The sequence below is a fragment of the Scyliorhinus canicula genome, chromosome 7 (assembly GCF_902713615.1).
Source record: "Scyliorhinus canicula chromosome 7, sScyCan1.1, whole genome shotgun sequence".
NCBI classification, from domain to species: Eukaryota; Metazoa; Chordata; class Chondrichthyes; order Carcharhiniformes; family Scyliorhinidae; genus Scyliorhinus; species Scyliorhinus canicula.
This window is the reverse complement of record NC_052152.1, coordinates 18,618,693-18,640,580: the sequence shown is the minus strand read 5'-3', so window position 1 is coordinate 18,640,580 and position 21,888 is coordinate 18,618,693. Positions and strand designations below refer to the sequence as shown.

Below are 21,888 nucleotides of genomic sequence, written 5' to 3'. Positions count from 1 at the left end.
TGAAACCAGTACAGTTGGCAAGGGGGAGCCAGTCGATGTGGTATATTTGGATTTTCAGAAGGCGTTTGCCAAAGTCCCACATAAGAGATTATTGTGCAAGATTAAAGCGCACGGGATTGGGGGAAGTGTATTGAAGTGGATAGAAAACTGATTGGCAGAGAGGAAATAAAGAGTAGGAACTAATGGGTCCTTTTCAAATTGGCAGGCAGTAACTAGTGCGGTGCCACAGGGATCGGTGCTGGGACCCCAGCTATTCACAATATATATTAATGATTTGGATGAGGGGACAAAATGTAACATCTCAAAGTTTTTTAAAATAAATTTAGATTACCCAATTACTTTTTCCAATTAAGAGGCAATTTAGCGTGGCCAATCCACCTACTCTGCACATTTTTTGGGTTGTGGGGGCGAAACCCACGCAGACACGGGAGAATGCGCAAACTCCACACGGACATTGACCCAGAGCCGGGAATTGAACCTGGGACCTCAGCGCCGTGAGGCGGCTGTGCTAACCACTAGGCCACCGTGCTGCCCTACATCTCAAAGTTTGCAGATGATACCAAGTTGGGTGGGAGGGTGAACTGTGACGAGGATGCAGAGATCTTACAGCATGGTCTGGACAGGTTGGGCGAGTGGGCAAATCAATGGCAGATGCAGTATAATTTGGATAAGTGTGAGGTTATTCACTTTGGAAGCAAAGACAGGAAAGGCAGATTACTACCTGAACGTTTTAAATTGGGAGAGGGGAGTGTGAAGTGGGACCTGGATGTCCTTGTACACCAGTCACTGAAGGTAAGCATGCAGGTGCAGCATGCGGTAAAGAAGGCTCATGGTATGTTGGCCTTCATTGTAAGAGGTCTTGAAGCCGGGATTTGTTGCTGCAATTATACAGGCCCTTGGTGAAGCCACACCTAGAATATTGTGTCTAGTTTTGGTCTCCTTTTCTGAGGAAACATGTTCTTACTCTCCAGGGAGTGCAGCGGATGTTTACCAGACTGATTCCAGGGATGGCGGGACTGTCATATGAGGAAAGATTGACTAGGTTGGGATTGTTCTCGCTTGAGTTCAGAAGAATGAGGGGGGTTCTCACAGAGACTTATCAAATTCTAACAGGACTAGACAGGGTAGAGGCAGGGAGGATGTTCCTGCTGGTGGGGCTGTCCTGAACCAGGGGTCACAGCCTGATGATTCAGGGTAAACCGTTTCGGACAGAGATGAGGAGACATTTCTTCACCTAAAGAGTGGTGAGCCTGTGGAATTCTTTGCCACAGAAAGTAGCTGATGCTAAAACATTGAATATATTCACAAGGCGGCTAGACATAGCACTTGAGGTGAATGGGATCAAAGGCTATGGGGAGAAAGCAGGATTAGGCTATTGAGTTGGATGGTCAGCCATGATCGTGATAATTGCCGGAGCAGGCTCGAAGACCAAAAGGCCTTCTGCTCCTACCTTCTATGTATCTAGGTAATATTCACAACTTGTTCACATAAATGGGCACTACAGAACTGCAGGCACCGATAGAGACATACCCCAATACGAGTCAGTACTTTAATGAGAAAAAAGGAGAAATTTGGAAGGCCAAAAAAAAGATCTATGTAGTTCAACCATTGACCATATATTACCCATCTTGCATAATGAGAATGCAGACAATTGACTTAGGATAACATCCAGAGACGGACATAACAAAACAAAGTCAGCACTTTATTTCTGATTACAGCGCCTAGAAATTTGGACTAATACTTTTCTTTACATACTTCACAATCAGTTTGTTTAGAAAATAAAGTGGCAATTTGAGCAAGCACCACAACACCACCTGTTCTCACAGAAGTCACACCCATACGGCCTCTCATCACAATGGCGGAATTTGATGTGTGTCCTTAATGAGGAGAAAGTAGTGCAGGTCATGTCGCAGAGTGGGCACTTAAACTGGTTCACTGGCAAACAGAAGCACAAATTAATCTGTTAAAGAAACTAGTTTTGTTACTGGGTACAAAATATTATGAGACAAAATCTTATTCTGTCCCTCTTTTTAATTATTTTCCCTTCTTAGCTTCTCTCTTCCCCCCCCCCCCCCCCCCCCCCCCCCCCCCCCCCTCTCACCCCATTTTGTGGAAGAGTCTAGCTTCGACTATGAGAAGAAGGATCTAGGATTCTGTAGACATGGGTTTAACAGCCGAGTGCCAGAGGAAACCCTGAATGCTTTAGTGCAGCAATGCGTTGGCCCCACGCATAGCTGCAGTTCTTCGCTGCGAAAAGTTATTTTATAAAATGACCAACTCCAAACTAAGTTATAGATCCAAAGACTAACGCATCTCATGGTCAGAACAGGTCGACACATACCCCTCTCAGTGCTAACGGATTGGAGAGAGAAATGGTGCCAATTCAGTATCTCTGACAGCATCCAGAAAGCACTTTCCACCGGGACTTGCCTTTGGAGTCACATGGTAAAATATTAGCCACTTTCCATACAGGATCTGGGATAGCATTTTAAAAAAATATAAATTTAAAGTACCCAATTCTATTTTTTTCCAACTAAGGGGCAATTTAACATGGCCTATCCACCTACCCTGCACATCTTTAGGTTGTAGGGGTGAGACTCACACAGACGCAGGGAGAATCTGCAATCTCCACATGGCCGGGCTCGAACCCGGGTTCTCAGCACCCTAATGCAGCAGTGCTAACTACTGTGCACCCGTGCCACCCCTTGATAGCATATTTCAGCAAAATGGGGGCAATATTCACTGGCATCAAAACCCCAAACCTAAAATGAAACAGTCAGGTTGACACTCCAGTGAAGTACTGAGGAAGTGCTACACTGTCTGAGGTGCTGTCTTTATAATCGGGTGTTAAATTAAGGTTGCGACTGCCCTACCAGGATACAAAATGCAACAGCATTGTTCAAAGAAGAGCTAGGGGTAAATTCCTCACCAGTATTTATCCCTCGCTTAATGTCACTAAAAATCTGCTCAGAATTGTGTTGTTGTCTGCGCAAAACAGCTGCTGCGTTTACTATATTACAACTTGGTTGCGAAGCACTCCAAGGTCAGGAAAGGCACTATGTAATTGAAAGTCTTTGTCTTTGGCAGAGGAAGGTTTCAGTCATTCTGGTCCATGTTGGAACCAACGACATTGGAAAGATAGGCCGTAAGGGGTCTTGTTCAAACAGCATCAGTAGTTGGGCACTAAATTGAAGAACAGGATCTTGAGGAGTATTGCCTGAGCTGCGTACAAATATATAGGTGCAAATTGAGGTAGAACATACAGTGCAGGAGGCCATTCGGCCCATCGAGTCTGCACCGGCCCTTGGAAAGAGCACCCTATCTAACCCCACCCTATCATACCTCCACCCTATCCCCACACCTCCACCCTATCCCCGTAACCCCACTGAACCTTTTTTGGACACTAAAAGCAATTTATCATGGCCAATCCACCTAACCTGCACGTCTTTGGACTGTGGGAGGAAACTGGAGCACCCGGAGCAAACCCACGCAGACACGGGGAGAACGTGCAAACCTGGGACCCTGGTGCTGGGAAGCCGCAGTGCTGTCCACTTGTGCTACCGTGTTGCCCTAAGGTCTAAGCAGAGTAGGGAGGTGAACACATGGTTGAAACGGTGGCGTGTGAAAGTGAGGTTCCATTTCACAGAATACCAGTACTAGGGCAGTATAGATATGCCTTATCTTACTCCATCCCATTCCTTCACCTCCGTCGCATCTGTTCCGATGATGCCTCTTTCCAAAGCGGTGTTGCTGACATGTCTTCATTTTTCCTCAATCGTGCTTTCCCATCCATTGTAATCGACAGGGCACCTTCACTCCATTTTTATTTCTATCAATTCAGTTTCATTTCTTCCATCAATCCTTTTTTCACTCACCATTGTCCTCCTGCCCCCCCCCCCCCGGCCGCCTCCCCCCAAACTAGGGCCAGCTGTTCCCAGTTGTCCTTAGACACAGCACACCTTTGTTCTGCCATTCACACATTTTAATCTCTTCAATTGCCATTATCAGTACCCTTAGCCTTAATCACCCTTATTTGCATTCCCTTTGTCTTTCTGTCCACAACATCTTTGTCAATCTCCACCTATCGCTGGCCCCCTATCCAGCCCCACCGCTCCACGCCACCCCCACATAACAGTCAAATCTAACCCTACTTCCAGTTCTTGCCAGCTTTGACAAAGAGTCATCCAGACTCGAGACGTCAGCTCCCTTCTCTCTCCACAGACGCTGTCAGACCTGCTGAGATTGTCCAGCATTTTCTGTTTCTGTTTCAGGAAAGATATGTACCTGAACAGGACTGGGATCAGGGTCCCAGCAGAAAGAAAAGATGGGACAGCTACAAGGACTTTGAACTAGTAAATGGAGCAGTGGGTGGGGTGTTGTTGTTGGTGGTGGTGGTGGAGGACAGAAGTGCTCAGGTGCAAAACGTATTCAGGAGCCCCACTCTGGCATGGCAGTCTCGGTCACATCTTCTGCAGAGGAGGATAGTGGGCGGAGAAGGTGCACAATTCATTGCTTTCTGTTTTCTCTGGGCCCCCATCTCAACCAGCTGAGCTTTAGGTGTCTCTTCACCTCTTCCAACAACCCTCCAAACAGTCAGCCTTTAGACATCTCCGCCACTGGTGACTGTCTCTCAGTTGTCTGAGTCGATGTCCGGCATCTTGCCTGCAGATGTTATTTATACAAATGCAAGGGGCAGCACGGTGGCACAGTGGTTAGAAACTGCTGCCTACGGCGCTGAGGACCCGGGTTCGGATTCCAGCCCTGGGTCACTGTCTGTGTGGAGTTTGCACATTCTCCCCGTGCCTGTGTGGGTTTCACCCCCACAACCCAAAGATGTGCAGGTTAGGTGGATTGCTCACGCTAAAATTGGCCCTTAATTGGAAAAAAAAAATTGGGTACTCTAAATTTAAAAAAAAAATTTATACAAATGCATAATGCGTAAGGAACAGTAGGAGCTAAAATTAGAGGGTATGGCATGGTGCTCATTACAGAGACATGGCTGCAAGACAAGTCAGGGCTCCAAACTGAAGAGACTGTATCAGATTATAAAGATTACAGGAAGAATTAGGAATCCGGTAGAGTGGGAGGAGTTGTATTAGTGGTTATGGATGAAATCATGTCAACGATATGAGATCATATAATGAAAGGTTAGCAGGCAGCTGAGAACTTACAGACAGAATAGGAAGTAGGAAAAATTGACTTTAGTGGGGGTTTTGTTATCAGCAATGACGTGGCAGATAATAATAATCGCTTATTGTCACAAGTAGGCTTCAATGAAGTTAGTGTGAAAAGCCCCTAGTCGCCACATTCCGCTGCCTTATCGGGGAGGCCGGTACGGCAATTGAACCCACTCTGCTGCCCTTGTATGCATTACAAGTCAGCTGTTTAGCCCACTGTGCTAAACCAGCCACTAATAATAACCTTTTATTGTCACAAGTATGAAGTTATTGTGAAAAGCCCTTAGTCGCCACATTCCAGCGCCTGTTCGGAGAGGCTGGTACGGGAATTGAGCCCGCCCTGCTGGCCTTGTTCTGCATCACAAACCAGCTGTCTAGCCCACTGAGCTAAACCATCTCCGAGATGAGACGGTCATGAGGTCTGCAGCTTTAATGGAGGATTTAACTTCCATACAGATTGGCTGATAAACTGACAAGCTCATGTCAGAAAGGTAGTAAATTTCCAGAGCGTGTTCCGGATCGTAGGCTGCAACAACATGTCTTAGAACAACAAAGAAGCAAACCGTATTAGATTTAATAATGAGGCATGAGCAAGATTTAGTTAACAGTTTAGCGTCTCTTGAACATCTATTTATACTGATCATTGCTAATAAGGTTCAATGTTGTGTTTGAAAAGAAGAATACTGAAATGGCGACAAAGATTAGAGGGTTGGGAAAGGCTGACTTCAATGGGGTGAAACAGAAATTGTTCCACAGTTTAGGAGTAAAATGACAGAAGATCAGTAGGAAATGTTCAAAATATAATCTAATGTGATACAGAACCAGTTTATACCCCTGCGCGATCAGAGCTCTACCTGCCAAAAATAACAAACCCATGAATAACTCGAGAGGTAATAGCCAGCGCAAAATTAAAAAGGGGTGATTGTCTGTGTGGAGTTTGCACTTCCTCCCCGTGCCTGAGTCGGTTTCCTCTCACACTCCAAAGATGTGCATATTAGGTGGCTTGGCCGTGCTAAATTGCCCTTAGTGTCCAAGAAAGGTTAGGTCGGGTTACAGGGATGAGGTGGAGGTGTGAGCTTAAGTAGGGTGCTCTTTCCAAGAGATGGTGCAGACTTAATGGGCCGAATGGCCTCCTTTTGCAATGTAAATTCCGTAATTCTGTAAAAAACATATCAGAATGCAAAAAAAGGCATACGTCCCAGCTAATGGGAAAGACACAAAGAACTTCAAACCATGCCAAAAGAGACAGTAAGAGCTACAGAAGGCTATAAAGAAAGAAACAAGGGTTGTCAAAACGAACACAATTAAGGAAAGAATTGCATTTCTTTAGCACCTTTCACAAACATAGGATATCTCAAAGCGCTTTAGCGTCAATGAAGAATCCCAGAAGTGTGGTCACTTTTAGAATGTAGGAACCATGGCAGCCAATTTGTGCACAGCAAGACAGCAATGAGACAGGCCATCTGTTTTAGTGATGTGATGTGATGAGTGATAAATATTGGCCAGGGGTGAACTCCCTTGTTCTTCTTTGAAATACTGCCATGTCAGAAAGGTAGCAAAATTTCTTCAAAGGGCTCAGAATGGTTTTCTGGAACAAAATATCTTAAAACAAAGGAGCAAGCCATATTTGATTTAATAATGAGTAGTGAGCCAGATTTAGTTAACAGCTGCCGCCTGAGGGAGTAGACATTTCACATCTCATCAGAAAGATGGCACATCTGACAGTACAGGACTTCCTAGAGTGTTAGTCTGCATCTTTGTGCTTACGTTATAGAATCCATTGAATCCCTGCAGTGCAGAAGTAGGCCATTCAGCCCATCGAATCTGCACTGACCCACTGAGAGAGCATCCTACTGAGGCACACTCCCCCACCCTATCCCCATGCATTGATCATGGCCAATCCACCTAACCCACACATCTTTGGACTGTGGGAGGAAACTGGAGCACTCTGGAGGGAACCCACGCAGACATGGGGACAACATGCAAATTCCACACAGTCATCCAAAGCCAGAATCGAACCCGGTCCCTGGTTCAGTGAGGCAGCAGTGCTAACCACTGTGCCACCATACCACCCTATAACCCACATCTTTCTGACAAAGAAACAAGGATACCTAAATACAGGGACTTGCCACAAATAATGGAAGCAAAAAATAGCAACAAAGAAAATAATGGCACTGAAGAGTGAGGAAACTCCCAAGACCAGGTTGGTTCCTTCACAAGATTTTAAAGAAAGTAATCTTCTAAAGTTCTCCCAATTCAGGAACTATTCCCTTATATTGGAAAACTGTTCATGTCACTGCACTATTTAAGAAAGGCGAGAGAGGGAAAACCAGGGAATTATGGAGCGGTTAGCCAAACATCTGTCGTCAGGAAATTGCTGGGGTCTATAATTAAGGATAGGGTGACTGAACACCGTGAACATTTTCCTTTGATCAGAGGGAATTGGCATGGATTGAATTTTCTGAAAAGGTGATTCAGTAACATAGCCCAGTAACTCTCTGCACAAATGTTGCCAGACCTAGAATATTTCCAGCATTTTCAGTTTTTGGTTAATGACTAAAGTAGTAGACAGGGGCACGTCTGTGCATGTTATTTACATGAACTTTCAACAGGCTTTTCTGATAAAGATCCTCTTAAGTGGAAGCTCAAGGAATAATAATAATAATCTTTATTGTCACAGGTAGGCTTACATTTAACACGGCAATTAAGTTACTGTGAAAATCCCCTAGTCGCCACATTCCGGCGCCTGATCGGGGACACAGAGGACAACTCCATCTACAAGTCTGCTGACGATACGGCCATAGTGGGCCGGATCTCGAATAACGACGAGTCAGAATACAGGAGGGAGATAGAGAACCTAGTGGAGTGGTGTAGTGACAACAATCTCTCCCTCAATGCCAGCAAAACTAAAGAGCTGTTCATTGACATCAGGAAGCAAAGAACTGTACACACCCCTGTCAGCATCAATGGGGCCGAGGTGGAGACGGTCAGCAGTTTCAAATTCCTACGGGTGCACATCTCCAAAAATCTGTCCTGGTCCACCCATGTCGATGCTACCACCAAGAAAGCACAACAGCGCCTATACTTCCTCACGAAACTAAGGAAATTTGGCATGTCAACATTAACCGTTACCAACTTTTACAGATGCACCATAGAAAGCATCCTATCGGGCTGCATCACAGCCTAGTATGGCAACTGCTTGGCCCAGGATCACAAGAAACTTCAGAGAGTCGTGAACACCGCCCAGTCCATCACACAAACCTGCCTCCCATCCATTGACTCCATCTACACCTCCCACTGCCTGGGGAAAGCGGGCAGCATAATCAAAGATCCCTCACACCCTCTTCCAACTTCTTCCATCGGGCAGGAGATACAGAAGTCTGAGAACACGCATGAACAGACTCAAAAGCAGCTTCTTCCCCACTGTCACCAGACTCCCAAATTACCCTCTTACGGACTGACCTCATTAACACTACACCCTGTATGCTTCATCCGATGCCGATGCTTATGTAGTTACATTGTATATCTTGTGTTGCCCTAATATGTATTTTCTTTTATTCCCCTTTCTTCTCATGTACTTAATGATCTGTTGAGCTGCTCGCAGAAAAATACTTTTCACTGTACTTCGGTACACGTGACAATAAACAAATCCATCCATCCATCCAGAATTCATATTGTCCAATTCACCTAACAAGCACGTCTTTCGGGACTTGTGGGAGGAAACCGGAGCACCCGGAGGAAACCCACGCAGACACGGGGAGAACGTGCAGACTCCGCACAGACCCAAGTCGGGAATCGAACCTGGGACCCTAGCACTGTGAAGTAACATTGTTGTGAGACTCCTTACTGTGCCAACCCCAGTCCAGCGCCGGCATCTCCACATCATATTTATTAACAATTGATTTTTAAAAATAAATTTAGAATACCCAATTCATTTTTTTTCCCAATTAAGGGGCAATTTAGCATGGCCAATCCACCTAGCCTGCACATCTTTGGGTTGTGGGGGCGAAACCCACGCAAACACGGGGAGAATGTGTAAACTCCACACGGACAGTGACCCAGAGCCGGGATCGAACCTGGGACCTCGGCGCCGTGAGGCTGCAGGGCTAACCCACTGCGCCATCGTGCTGCCCACTTATTAACAATTTAGATGACGAGATAGAGAGCCCCAGATTTAAATTTTCCGCTGACAACAAAGGCAGGCAGCATTGTGAGCGGCATAAAATGACAGAGATATTAATAGTGGCTGGAACAGCGGAAAATAGATTTCAATAGAAGCCAGTGTGGAGACTTCAAAGGATGTATAAATTTACTTTCTAAATGGTGAAGAGCTAGACGCAACAGAGCACATGAATGAACAACCAGATTATCCGTTACTTTTGCGTTGGCTGATGGGAGAATGTTGGCCAACAGATTGGAAGAATCGCCCTGCTCTTCTTCAAATTGTCCCATGGGATCCTTTAAGTCCAGCCAAGCAGGTACAGGGGGCCTTAGTTTCATGCCTCATCTGCAAGGCAGTACGTCAACTCCCTCAGCATTGCATCGAAGTGCCAGTTGAGGTTATGTCGCAATTTCTCTGCCTTCCGAGCTTTTATTTCTAAACCGCAGGGCTTGTCAGAGAATTGTACTACATGGGGCGAAAATAGATACTTTCTTCAGATTGTTTGCAATGTACACAGGCTTGTTTACCTTTTGAGCATCACTACCATAGTTGGGCGGTGGTGGGAAGGACTCTGTGATTAAAAGCATGACCTGTGACATTCAGAGCACTGAAGAAGAGAAAGCAAAACACACGATAACATAATTACACTTCTGAAACCATCATCAAATCCACTGATGCACCCTACCGTGATTTCGTACATGGTCTCTTAGTAGCCTCTCATTGGCAAACTGCTTATCACAGTGCTGACAGGGAAAGGTCTTCTCTGAAATTAAACAGATGTTAATTATAGTTAAATATATCTGCAAACCACTGTGGAGTTCAGGGGTCATTCTTAATATTTATCTTTTTAATTTTCACTATTTTTGCTGAGTAACTGTTCCAGCCCTCATGTCAACAAACTGCATTTTTGTTTCACTCCCTACTCTCTCAGAAGCCAGTAATCTTGTGGCACTCCGTAACTACGAACAGGTGTAGGCTACTCGGCCCCTCGAGCCTGCTCCGGGTGCTCTGGTTTCCTCCCACAAAGATGTGCAGGTTAGGTGTATTGGCCATGATGAATGCACGGAGTTTCATGGACAGGGTGGGGAGTGGACCTAGGTAGAGTGGGCGGCTCGGTAGCATAGTGGTTAGCACGATTACTTCACAGCTCCTGGGTCCCGGGTTCGATTCCCGGCTTGGGTCACTGTGCGGAGTCTGCACGTTCTCCCCGTATGTGCGTGGGTTTCCTCCGGGTGCTCCGGTTTCCTCTCACAGTCCAAAGATGTGCAGGTTAGGTGGATTGACCATGCTAAATTGCCCTTAGTAACCAAAATTGCCCTTCGTCTTGGGTGGGGTTTCTGGGTTATGGGGATACGGTGGAGGTGTGGGCTTGGGTAGGGTGCTCTTCCAAGAGCTGGTGCGGACTCGATGGGCCAAATGGCCTCCTTCTGCACTGTAAATTCTATGAGTGCTCTTTCGGAGGACCGGTGCAGACTCAAAGGGCTAAATGGCCTCCGTCCGCACTATTGGGATTTTATGGATTCTCCCACAAGAGGAAACATCCTCTCCAAATTTACCCCTCCAGATCATAAAGGGTTTGATCAAGATCCCATTGCAGGACACTAAAAAAAAATTATATAAAAGAGAATGGAGTGGGGGAAAAAAAAGCAAAACAAATACAATAAATGATTCGCTAATCAGTTCAATAAAAAAATGGTATTTAAAGCCTGGATGCTGGCAAAAAATGATGAACTTCGCTCCATTCATAGGTTGGTTTCAATGAACAATGCTCCACTCACTATGATAGTGTGATAAAGATCAGTTGTGCGTATTTGTTATAAAGCCACGCATTTCCTCAGTGTTCCAGCTTTGCCGTCTAGTGATACAAATGCATGTCATTGGCCTGAACTGGCTGGGCCTGTAGTGGTAGTTTGGGTTGGAAGGGTGTCAACCAGGTGTCACCTTTTATTTGGTGGGTCCACCTGGATAATAAACATGAAACAAAGACATGGCCCACTGATGCCTGAATAGCTTCTAGCACTCACTGCCCTAGCCTGCAAAATAAAGGCCATAGACAGTGTTACTGATATCCACAGAGCTACATATCAACATTCAATGTAATGGTTATATTCAGGTAGTTTTGACTGAAATAATTACCAGCAGTTCAGACATTGAAAATTATTTTTTTAAAAAGGTGTTCTTGGGATATGCACATCGCTGGTAAGGCCAGCATTCATTGTCCTACCCGAGTTGCTCCAAAGGCGATGGTGAGTTGCCTTCTTGAACCGCTGCAGTTCACCTGATGCAGGTACACCCGCAGTTAGGGAGGGAGATTCAGGATTTTGACAGTGAAGGAATGGTGGTATAATTCTTAGTCAGGATGGTGTGTGGCTTGGAAGGGGTGGTGGTGTTCCCATGCACCCGCTGCCCTTGTTCTTCCAGGCAGTAGAGGCGATGAATTTGTACAGTATTGTCAAAGGAGCCTTGGCGAGTTGCGGCAATGCATCGTCTCAATGGTACACACTGCTGTCATTGTGCCTCAGTGGTGGAGAGAATGTTTATGTCGCTCGATGGAGTATCAAACAAGCGGGCTGCTTTGCCTTGAATGGTGTCAAGCTTCTTGAGTGTTGTTTGAGCTGCACTCATTTGGGCAAGTCAATCACATTACTGACTTGTGCCTTGTGGATGGTGGGCTGGCGGCTTTAGGGAGTCAGGAGGGGAGTTACTTCCCACAGGATTCCCCGCTTCTGAACTGCTCTTGCAACCGCAGTATCTATTCGGTTACTCCGGTTCAGTTTCCAGTCAATGATGACACTCAGGGTGTGATAGTGAGGGATTCAGCAATGGTTATGCCATTGAATGTCAAGGGGGATGGTTAGATTCTCTCTGGTTGGAGATGGTCATTGCTCGGTACACACAGGGGAAACAAAACCCAATAAGGACAGCAACATGTGCAGAGGTTTTGTAACGGAGTGGATAGTGTCCCTGCCTGAGCCAGAAGCTTCGGGTTTTAATAGAATTTACAGTGCAGAAGGAGGCCATTCGGCCCATCGAGTCTGAACCGGCTCTTGGAAAGAGCACCCTACCCAAGGTTCACACCTCCACCATAACCCAGTTCACACCTCCCCATAACTCAGTAACCCCACCCAACACTAAGGGCAATTTTGGTCACTAAGGGCAATTTAGCATAGCCAATCCACCTAACCCGCACATCTTTGGACTGTGGGAGGAAACCCGCGCACACACACGGAGGATGTGCAGACTCCGCACAGTGACCCAAGCCGGAATTGAACCTGGGACCCTGGAGCTGTGAAGCAATTGTGCTATCCACAATGCTACCGTGCTGCCCCACCCCGGGACTTGATGGCCAAGGAATGTGCATTCATAACAGTCAAACAAGTTGACTACCAACCTGAAAAATCCTTCTAAACAAGCCACTGGCAGGCAGTTCAGAGTGGGGATGTCTCCTGGTCAGCCATGCTTGATGTGGAGTGGCACCCCTCACTCTATCAGCCTCAGAGGACAGGCTAGCGACCTGTTCCAAGAAAAAAACCTCACTACGGGAACAGATGAAAGTCTGCCTTGTGCACTGATGTACCATCAATTGTACGCGAGGCGAGTGATTTACCAAAGTCTGGCTTTAGTTGACTAGAACACAGCTCTGCGATCATCTACAATGGAAAGGACGATCGTCAGGCGTCTGACCATTTATACCTCGTTAATAGAGGCGTGGTTAACTCAGCCTCTCGGCCAATCGGTCGAGAGGCACATGACCGACCAGGGCCAATGGTAAGCCGACGTTCTGGCCCAATGGCAGACAGGTATGCAGATCATATCACCACATTCACCCCTTGCGGAGAAGGAAGGCCGGGGGGGGGGGGGGGGGGGGGGGGGAGGTGTGAACGAGGCCCAGGGTGGGGGGGGGGGGGGAGAGAACTGGTGATATGAGTAGCCGTCGGGAGAATAAATGTTCTCTCCTTACCCTTATCGAATTTGGGGGCTTCCCACTGGCCCAGACATAACGATATTTACAAAAAAAAAAGTCCATGGGGCTGTAGAACTCGAGAAGGATTCGATCAGTCTTTTGGTGGTCCTTGACGTCCTGGCAGAGCGCCGCAGTGGAGGAGTTGACGTCGGATCGGCTGATGGTCCTGCTGATGTCCTGGAGTCCGAGAGCGATGGACTTCGAGTAGTCTCCGTCACCTGAGCTGGCCGCGGAGACGCCATGGATGAGGGATGGGGAAGCTGAGTGGGGTGCTGGGGTGAAAAAGGGGAGGGGGGGCTGCACGCCAGCGGGTGCCAGGTCCCAGAGGGAGACCGTGTCCTGCCGACCGTCGGGGTACTCCACATACGCGTACTGCGGGTTAGCGTGGAGTAACTGGACATGCTCCACCAACGGGTCGGACTTGTGCACCCGCACATGCTTCCAGAGCAAGATGGGCCCGGGGGGGTGACCAGCCAAGTCGGGAGAGGGGATCCGGAGGATGACTTCCTGCGGAAAACAAGAAGACGTTCATGAGGTGTCTGATTAGTTGCGGTACAGAGGAGTGAGCGGATAGAGTGTAGGGCATCGGGGATCACCTCTTGCCATCGGGAAATAGGGAGATTTCTGGACCGGAGGCCCAGTAGTATGGTCTTCCAGATGGTACCATTCTCCCGCTCGACCTGTCCGTTACCCCGAGGGTTATAGCTGGTCGTCCTGCTAGAGGCGATGCCCCTGTCGATCAGGAATTGACGCAGCTCGTCGCTCATAAATGAGGACCCCCGATCGCTGTGTATGTACGCGGGGTAGCCAAACAGTGAGAAGATGGAGAGTAGGGCCTTAATGACGGTCGATGTGGTCATGTCGGGACAGGGAATGGCGAAGGGGAAGCGGGAGTATTCGTCGATAACCGCCAGGAAGTAAATGTTGTGGTTGTTAGAGGGAAGGGGCCCCTTTAATTCAATGCTAAGACGTTCGAAGGGGCGGGATGCTTTAATCAGGTGTGCGCGCTCGGGGCGGTAGAAGTGCGGTTTGCACTCGGCGCAGATGTGGCAGTCACGGGTTACTGACCTGACTTCCTCGATGGAGTAGGGCAGGTTGCGGGCCTTAATGAAATGGTGTAGGCGGGTCACCCCTGGATGGCAGAGGTCTGCGTGGAGGGAGTGGAGGCAGTCTGTCTGCACGCTGGCGCAGGTACCGCGGGACAGGGCATCAGGAGGCTCATTGAGCTTCCCAGGACGATACAAGATATCATAGTTGTACGTGGACAACTCGATCCGCCACCGTAAAATCATGTCATTTTTGATCTTGCCCCTTTGTGCATTATCAAACATGAAGGCTACTGACCGTTGGTCTGTGAGGAGGGTAAACCTCCTGCCGGCCAAATAGTGCCTCCAATGTCGCACCGCTTCGACTATGGCCTAGGCTTCCTTTTCCACAGAGGGGTGGCGGAGTTTGGAAGCCTGGAGAGTTCTGGAGAAGAAGGCCACGGGTCTGCCTGCTTGGTTCAGGGTGGCCGCCAGAGCTACTTCTGATGCGTCGCTCTCGACCTGGAAGGGGAGGGCCTCGTCGATGGCGCGCATCGTGGCCTTTGCGATGTCCGCTTTGATGCGGCTAAAGGCCTGGCAGGCCTCTGTCGACGGTGGGAAGGTCGTGGTTTGCATGAGGGGACAGGCCTTGTCAGCGTAGTTGGGAACCCATTGGGCGTAGTATGCGAAGAACCTCAGGCAGCGTTTGAGGGATTTGGGGGTATTGGGGAGAGGGAGTTCCATCAGGGGGCGCATGCGTTCGGTGTCGGGGCCTATCACTCCGTTACGCACTACGTAGCCGAGGATGGCTAGGCGGTCGGTGCTAAACACGCATTTATCCTTATTGTACGTGAGGTTAAGGAGTTTTGCGGTTTGGAGGAATTTCTGGAGGTTGGCGTCATGGTCCTGCTGGTCGTGGCCGCAGATGGTGACATTATCAAGATACGGGAAGGTAGCCCGTAATCCGTACTTGTCGACCATTCGGTCCATCTCCCGTTGGAAGACCGAGACCCCATTTGTGACACCAAACGGGACCCTAAGGAAGTGGTAGAGGCGCCCATCAGCCTCGAACGCAGTGTACATGCGGTCACTCGCGCGGATGGGGAGCTGATGGTAAGCGGACTTAAGGTCCACAGTGGAGAAGACCTTGTATGTCGTGATCTCGTTTACCATGGTGGAAATACGGGGGAGAGGATACGCGTCCAGTTGCGTAAACCGATTGATGGTTTGGCTATAATCGATGACCATCCGGTTTTTCTCCCCACTCCGGACCACCAGCACTTGGGATCGCCAGGGACTGTTGCTGGCCTTGATGACCCCTTCCGTCAGCAACCTCTGGACCTCGGACCTGATGAAGGACCGGTCCTGGGCGCTGTACCATCTGCTCCGTGTCGCGACGGTTTGCAATCGGGGGTAAGATTAGCAAACAGGGAGGGGGGGTCCACTTTGAGGGACGCGAGGCTGCAGACAGAGAGGGGGGTATAGGGCCGCCGAATTGAAAGGTCAAGCTCTGCAGGTTGCACTGGAAGTCCAGTCCTAGGAGTGCCGGTGCGCAAAGGTCAGGGAGGACAAGGAATTTATAATTTTAAAAAACCTTCCCTTGGACCGTGATGTCCGCGATGCAGCACTCGGTGATGCGGACGGAGTGCGAAGCTGAGGCTAAACCGATTTTGTGTGTTACGGGATGGACAGGGAGCGCGCAGCGTCTTACTATGTCAGGGTGAACGAAGCTTTCCGTGCTCCCGGAGTCCAGCAGGCAGTCCGTCTCGTGGCCGTTGAGGTGGATCAGCGTTGTCGTTTTGGCGAGCGTGCGTGGACGTGACTGGTCGAGTTGAACGGCCGCGAGCCGTGGAGAAAATCTGTCGTCGCCGTCCGAGTCGATGCTGGTGGGACCTTGCGTGGCCGTCCCGGAAGTCAGTGGCCAGGATCCATATGTGAAGTCTGCGCCCCACGATGGCGGCGCCCAGGACCCGCACGTGGGGTCGGCGTCCCAAGATGGTGGCGCCCAGGACCTGCACGTGGGGTTGGCGCCCCAAGATGGCAGCGCCCAGGACCCGCACGTGGAGGCGGCGCCCCAAGATGGCGGAGCCCAGGAAGCCCTCGTGGCCACTGGGGGCGGAGCTAGCGTTGCCGGCGAGCCGGGTGGAGCAGCTGCGGGAGGTGGTGAGGCGCGCAGGCCGGGTGCAGGAGGCCGAGGGCGGGGGGAGCAGATTCACGCGGCGGGCAGGTAGGGACCGGGAGGGCCCGGAGAGGCGAGCCGTTCGGGCGCCGGGGCCCGGGGGAGAGGTACGCGTGGCGGGTAGGTAGGGACCGGGGGGGCCTGGAGAGGCGAGCCGGTCGGGCGCTGGGGCCCGGGGGAGCAGATTCGCGCGGCGGGCAGGCAGGGACCGGGAGGGCCCGGAGAGGCGAGCCGGTCGGGCGCCGGGGCCCGGGGGAGGGGTACGCGCGGCGGGTAGGTCGGGACCGGGAGGGCCCGGAGAGGCGAGCCGGTCGGGCGCCGGGGGGGAGAAACGTGCGCGGCGGGCAAGCAGAGACCTGGAGGGGCCGGCGAGGTGCGCTTGTCGGCCGGCGGGGCGCGAGTCGGAAGTGGCTGGGGCGGCCCTGGGGGAGAGAGAGAGGCACACAGGCCGTTCGCAGAGGCCTGGGGGCGGGGGTGGGTAGTGCTGTGCAGCTTCCAGAAGCGCTGCAGACAGCGTTTTGGCCTGGCAGACCGTGGAGTAGCGGCCCTTCTTCCCGCAGCTCTTACAGAGGGCGGAGCGGGCTGGGCAGCGCGAGCGAGGGTGTTTTGCGTACCCGCAAAAGTAGCAGCGGGGCCCCGCGGATTTATCGGAGCGTCCCGCGGCACAAGCCTGAGGGAGGTCGGGAGCGGCGGGTGGCGGGTGGGAAGCGTGCCAGGAGGCCTGGCCAGGGTCATAGGTGCGAGCGCTTTGATCTGCGACCTCCAGAGAGGCGGAGAGAGTCAGCGTCTCAGTTAAACTGAGTTCGTTTCTTTCCAGCATCCGCTGGCGGATCACGGGAGACAGCATCCCAGCCACGTAAGCGTCTCTGATCAGTGGCTCCATGTGCTCTGTAGCCGAGACCGCTACACAGGAGCAACTTCTCCCCAGGGCATAGAGGGCCCGGGCGTATTGGCTTAGAGACTCCCGGGGACCTGCTTTCTGGTGGCCAGCAGATGTCGAGCGAATACCCTGTTGACCGGTTTGATGAATTGTCCTTTTAGCTTTTGTACAGCGTCATCATAATCCGTTTCCTCTTTGATTATTGCGTAAGCGTCGATACCCACGCTGGAGTGGAGGACGTGCAGCTTCTATGCCCCCGTGGGGGGGGGGGGTGGTTGTAGATGCTAGGAACCCTTCGAGGTAAGTCAGCCAGAGTTGGAAAAGTTCTGCAGAGTTCGGAGTTTGCGGGCTGATGCGGAGGCATTCGGGCTTGATGCGGAACTCCATCTTCAAAGTCGTAGTCAATTAAATTGATGTACCATCAATTGTACGCGAGGCGAGTGATTTACCAAAGTCTGGCTTTAATTGACTAGAACACAGCTCTGTGATCGTCTACAATGGAAAGGACGATCGTCAGGCGTCTGACCATTTATACCTCGTTAATAGACCATAAGACCATAAGACATAGGAGCGGAAGTAAGGCCATTCGGCCCATCGAGTCCACTCCACCATTCAATCATGGTTGATTTCAACTCCATTTACCCGCTCTCTCCCCATAGCCCTTAATTCCTCGAGAAATCAAGAATTTATCAATTTCTGTCTTAAAGACACTCAATGTCCCGGCCTCCACCGCCCTCTGTGGCAATGAATTCCACAGACCTACCACTCTCTGGCTGAAGAAATTTCTCCTCATCTCTGTTCTAAAGTGACTCCCTTTTATTCTAAGACTGTGCCCCCGCGTCCTACTCTCCCCTGCTAATGGAAACAACTTCCCTACGTCCATCCTATCCAAGCCATTCATTATCTTGTAAGTTTCTATTAGATCTCCCCTCAACCTCCTAAACTCCAATGAATATAATCCCACGATCCTCAGACGTTCATCGTATGTTAGGCCTACCATTCCTGGGATCATCCGTGTGAATCTCCGCTGGACCCGCTCCAGTGCCAGTATGTCCTTCCTGAGGTGTGGGGCCCAAAATTGCTCACAGTATTCTAAATGGGGCCTAACTAGTGCTTTATAAAGCCTCAGAAGTACATCCCTGCTTTTATATTCCAAGCCTCTTGAGATAAATGACAACATTACATTTGCTTTCTTAATTACGGACTCAACCTGCAAGTTTACCTTTAGAGAATCCTGGACTAGGACTCCCAAGTCCCTTTGCACTTTAGCATTATGAATTTTGTCACCGTTTAGAAAATAGTCCATGCCTCTATTCTTTTTTCCAAAGTGCAAGACCTCGCACTTGCCCACGTTGAATTTCATCAGCCACTTCTTGGACCATTCTCCTAAACTGTCTAAATCTTTCTGCAGCCTCCCCACCTCCTCAATACTACCTGCCCCTCCACCTATCTTTGTATCATCGGCAAACTTGGCCAGAATGCCCCCAGTCCCGTCATCTAGATCGTTAATATATAAAGAGAACAGCTGTGGCCCCAACACTGAACCCTGCGGGACACCACTTGTCACCGGTTGCCATTCCGAAAAAGAACCTTTTATCCCAACTCTCTGCCTTCTGTCTGACAGCCAATCGTCAATCCATGTTAGTACCTTGCCTCGAATACCATGGGCCCTTATTTTACTCAGCAGTCTCCCATGAGGCACCTTGTCAAAGGCCTTTTGGAAGTCAAGATAGATAACATCCATTGGCTCTCCTTGGTCTAACCTATTTGTTATCTCTTCAAAGAACTCTAACAGGTTTGTCAGGCACGACCTCCCCTTACTAAATCCATGCTGACTTGTCCTAATCCGACCCTGCACTTCCAAGAATTTAGAAATCTCATCCTTAACGATGGATTCTAGAATTTTGCCAACAACCGAGGTTAGGCTAATTGGCCTATAATTTTCCATCTTTTTTCTTGTTCCCTTCTTGAACAGGGGGGTTACAACAGCGATTTTCCAATCCTCTGGGACTTTCCCTGATTCCAGTGACTTTTGAAAGATCATAACTAACGCCTCCACTATTTCTTCAGCTATCTCCTTTAGAACTCTAGGATGTAGCCCATCTGGGCCCGGAGATTTATCAATTTTCAGACCTTTTAGTTTCTCTAGCACCTTCTCCTTTGTGATGGCAACCATATTCAACTCTGCCCCCTGACTTTCCTGAATTGTTGGGATATTACTCATGTCTTCTACTGTGAAGACTGACGCAAAGTACTTATTAAGTTCCTCAGCTATTTCCTTGTCTCCCATCACTAGATTACCAGCGTCATTTTGGAGCGGCCCAATGTCTACTTTTGCCTCCCGTTTGTTTTTAATGTATTTAAAGAAACTTTTACTATCATTCCTAATGTTACTGGCTAGCCTACCTTCATATTTGATCCTCTCCTTCCTTATTTCTCTCTTTGTTATCCTCTGTTTGTTTTTGTAGCCTTCCCAATCTTCTGACTTCCCACTACTCTTTGCCACATTATAGGCTCTCTCTTTTGCCTTGATGCATTCCCTGACTTCCTTTGTCAGCCATGGCTGCCTAATCCTCCCTCTGATAACCTTTCTTTTCTTTGGGATGAACCTCTGCACTGTGTCCTCAATTACTCCCAGAAACTCCTTCCATTGCTGTTCTACTGTCTTTCCCACTAGGCTCTGCTTCCAGTCGATTTTCGTCAGTTCCTCCCTCATGCGCCTGTAATTACCTTTATTTAACTGTAAAACCTTTACATCTGATTCTACCTTCCTTCTTTCAAATTGCAGACTGAATTCTACCATATTATGATCACTGCTTCCTAAGTGTTCCCTTACTTTAAGATCTTTTATCAATTCTGGCTCATTACATAACACTAAGTCCAGAATAGCCTGTTCCCTCGTGGGCTCCATCACAAGCTGTTCCAAAAAGCCATCCTGTAAACATTCAATGAATTCCCTTTCTTTGGGTCCACTGGCAACATTATTTACCCAGTCCACCTGCATATTGAAGTCCCCCATGATCACTGTGACCTTGCCTTTCTGACATGCCCTTTCTATTTCGTGGTGCATTTTGTGCCCCTGGTCCTGACCACTGTCAGGAGGCCTGTACATAACTCCCATTATGGTTTTTTTGCCTTTGTGGTTCCTCAACTCTACCTACACAGACTCCACATCGTCTGACCCTATGTCGTTTAGTGCTATTGATTTAATTTCATTTCTAATTAACAAGGCAACCCCGCCCCCTCTACCCACCTCTCTGTCTTTTCCATAGGTTGTAAATCCCTGGATGTTTAACTGCCAGTCCTGAACCCCCTGCAACCATGTCTCTGTGATGCCTACCACATCATACCTGCCAGTCACAATCTGGGCCACAAGCTCATCTACCTTGTTCCGTACACTGCGGGCATTTAAATATAGCACCTTTAATTCCCTATTGACTGTCCCTTTTTGTTTTCTTAGTGTGGTGGACCTTGGTTTATTGAGCCTTTCCATACACTGTGTCATATTTTGTGAGATGGGGACTATCGTAACCTCTCCTGAGCTCTGTCTTTTCGTGATTTTTTGTAATCCTAAGCAGCTACGCTTCCCACTGATTCCTTCACCTCTTGGTTCCCTGACTTTCCCTTCCCCGTGGTTAACTCAGCCTCTCGGCCAATCGGTCGAGAGGCACATGACCGACCAGGGCCAATGGTAAGCCGATGTTCTGGCCCCATGGCAGACAGGTATGCAGATCATATCACCACATGCACCACTCAGTGCGGGAAATAAAAGAACAAAAAACAACAGCAAGCTGCATTAAATTAATAAAGTAGGTAAGAGTTTGCATGGCCCACTGAAGAGAGACAGACAGGAAACTGAAGTTCAGCAGAATCAATGTTTAGAAATCAAAAGTGAGATTAATGTGATTAATGTATTTTGTGCAGAACCAGAAGAGATTGGGAGCAGGAGGAATATGCTCAAAAAGTTTAGATAAACTTTGCGTAACAGCAGTTTCCTGTGGAACAGACTGCCATCTAGTGCTGTGTGTGTGCTCAAAGTACTAAACAGAAATGTACTCCTGATACAACAGGGGTTGAAGTGTAGGAGTGAGGAAAGCTCGGTCACTGAGCTCCTAAGGCATTATGACTATAAACGGCAAGAATATTGTGCCGCTTTCTAAGCTCTCAATCTCAGAAATATGGTAACGTATTTTAATTAATAATTTTTATTGTCACAAGTAGGCTTACATTAACACTGCAATGAAGTTACTGTGAAAAGCTCCTGGTCGCCACATTCCGGCACCTGTTCGGGTACACGGAGGGAGAATTCAGAATGTCCAAATGACCTAACAGCACGTCTTTCGGGATCTGTGGGAGGAAACTGGAGCGCCCGGAGGAAACCCATGCAGACACGGGGAGAACGTGCAGACTCCACACAGACAGTGACCCAAGCCGGCAATTGAACCTGGGATCCTGGTGCTGTGAAGCAACAGTGCTACCCACTGTGCTACCGTGCTGTCCA

At 49.0% G+C, this 21,888-nt stretch overlaps 1 protein-coding gene across 1 annotated transcript in view; it reads right to left on the bottom strand.

Moving 5' to 3' along the window:
* Positions 1-21,888, bottom strand: part of LOC119968760 (histone H4 transcription factor-like) — a 63,547-nt gene that overhangs the window by 26,763 nt on the left and 14,896 nt on the right. Inside the window, 2 exon segments of the mRNA XM_038801452.1 lie at positions 1,815-1,935; positions 10,025-10,102. Of these exon segments, the coding sequence (XP_038657380.1) occupies positions 1,815-1,935; positions 10,025-10,102 (199 nt within the window).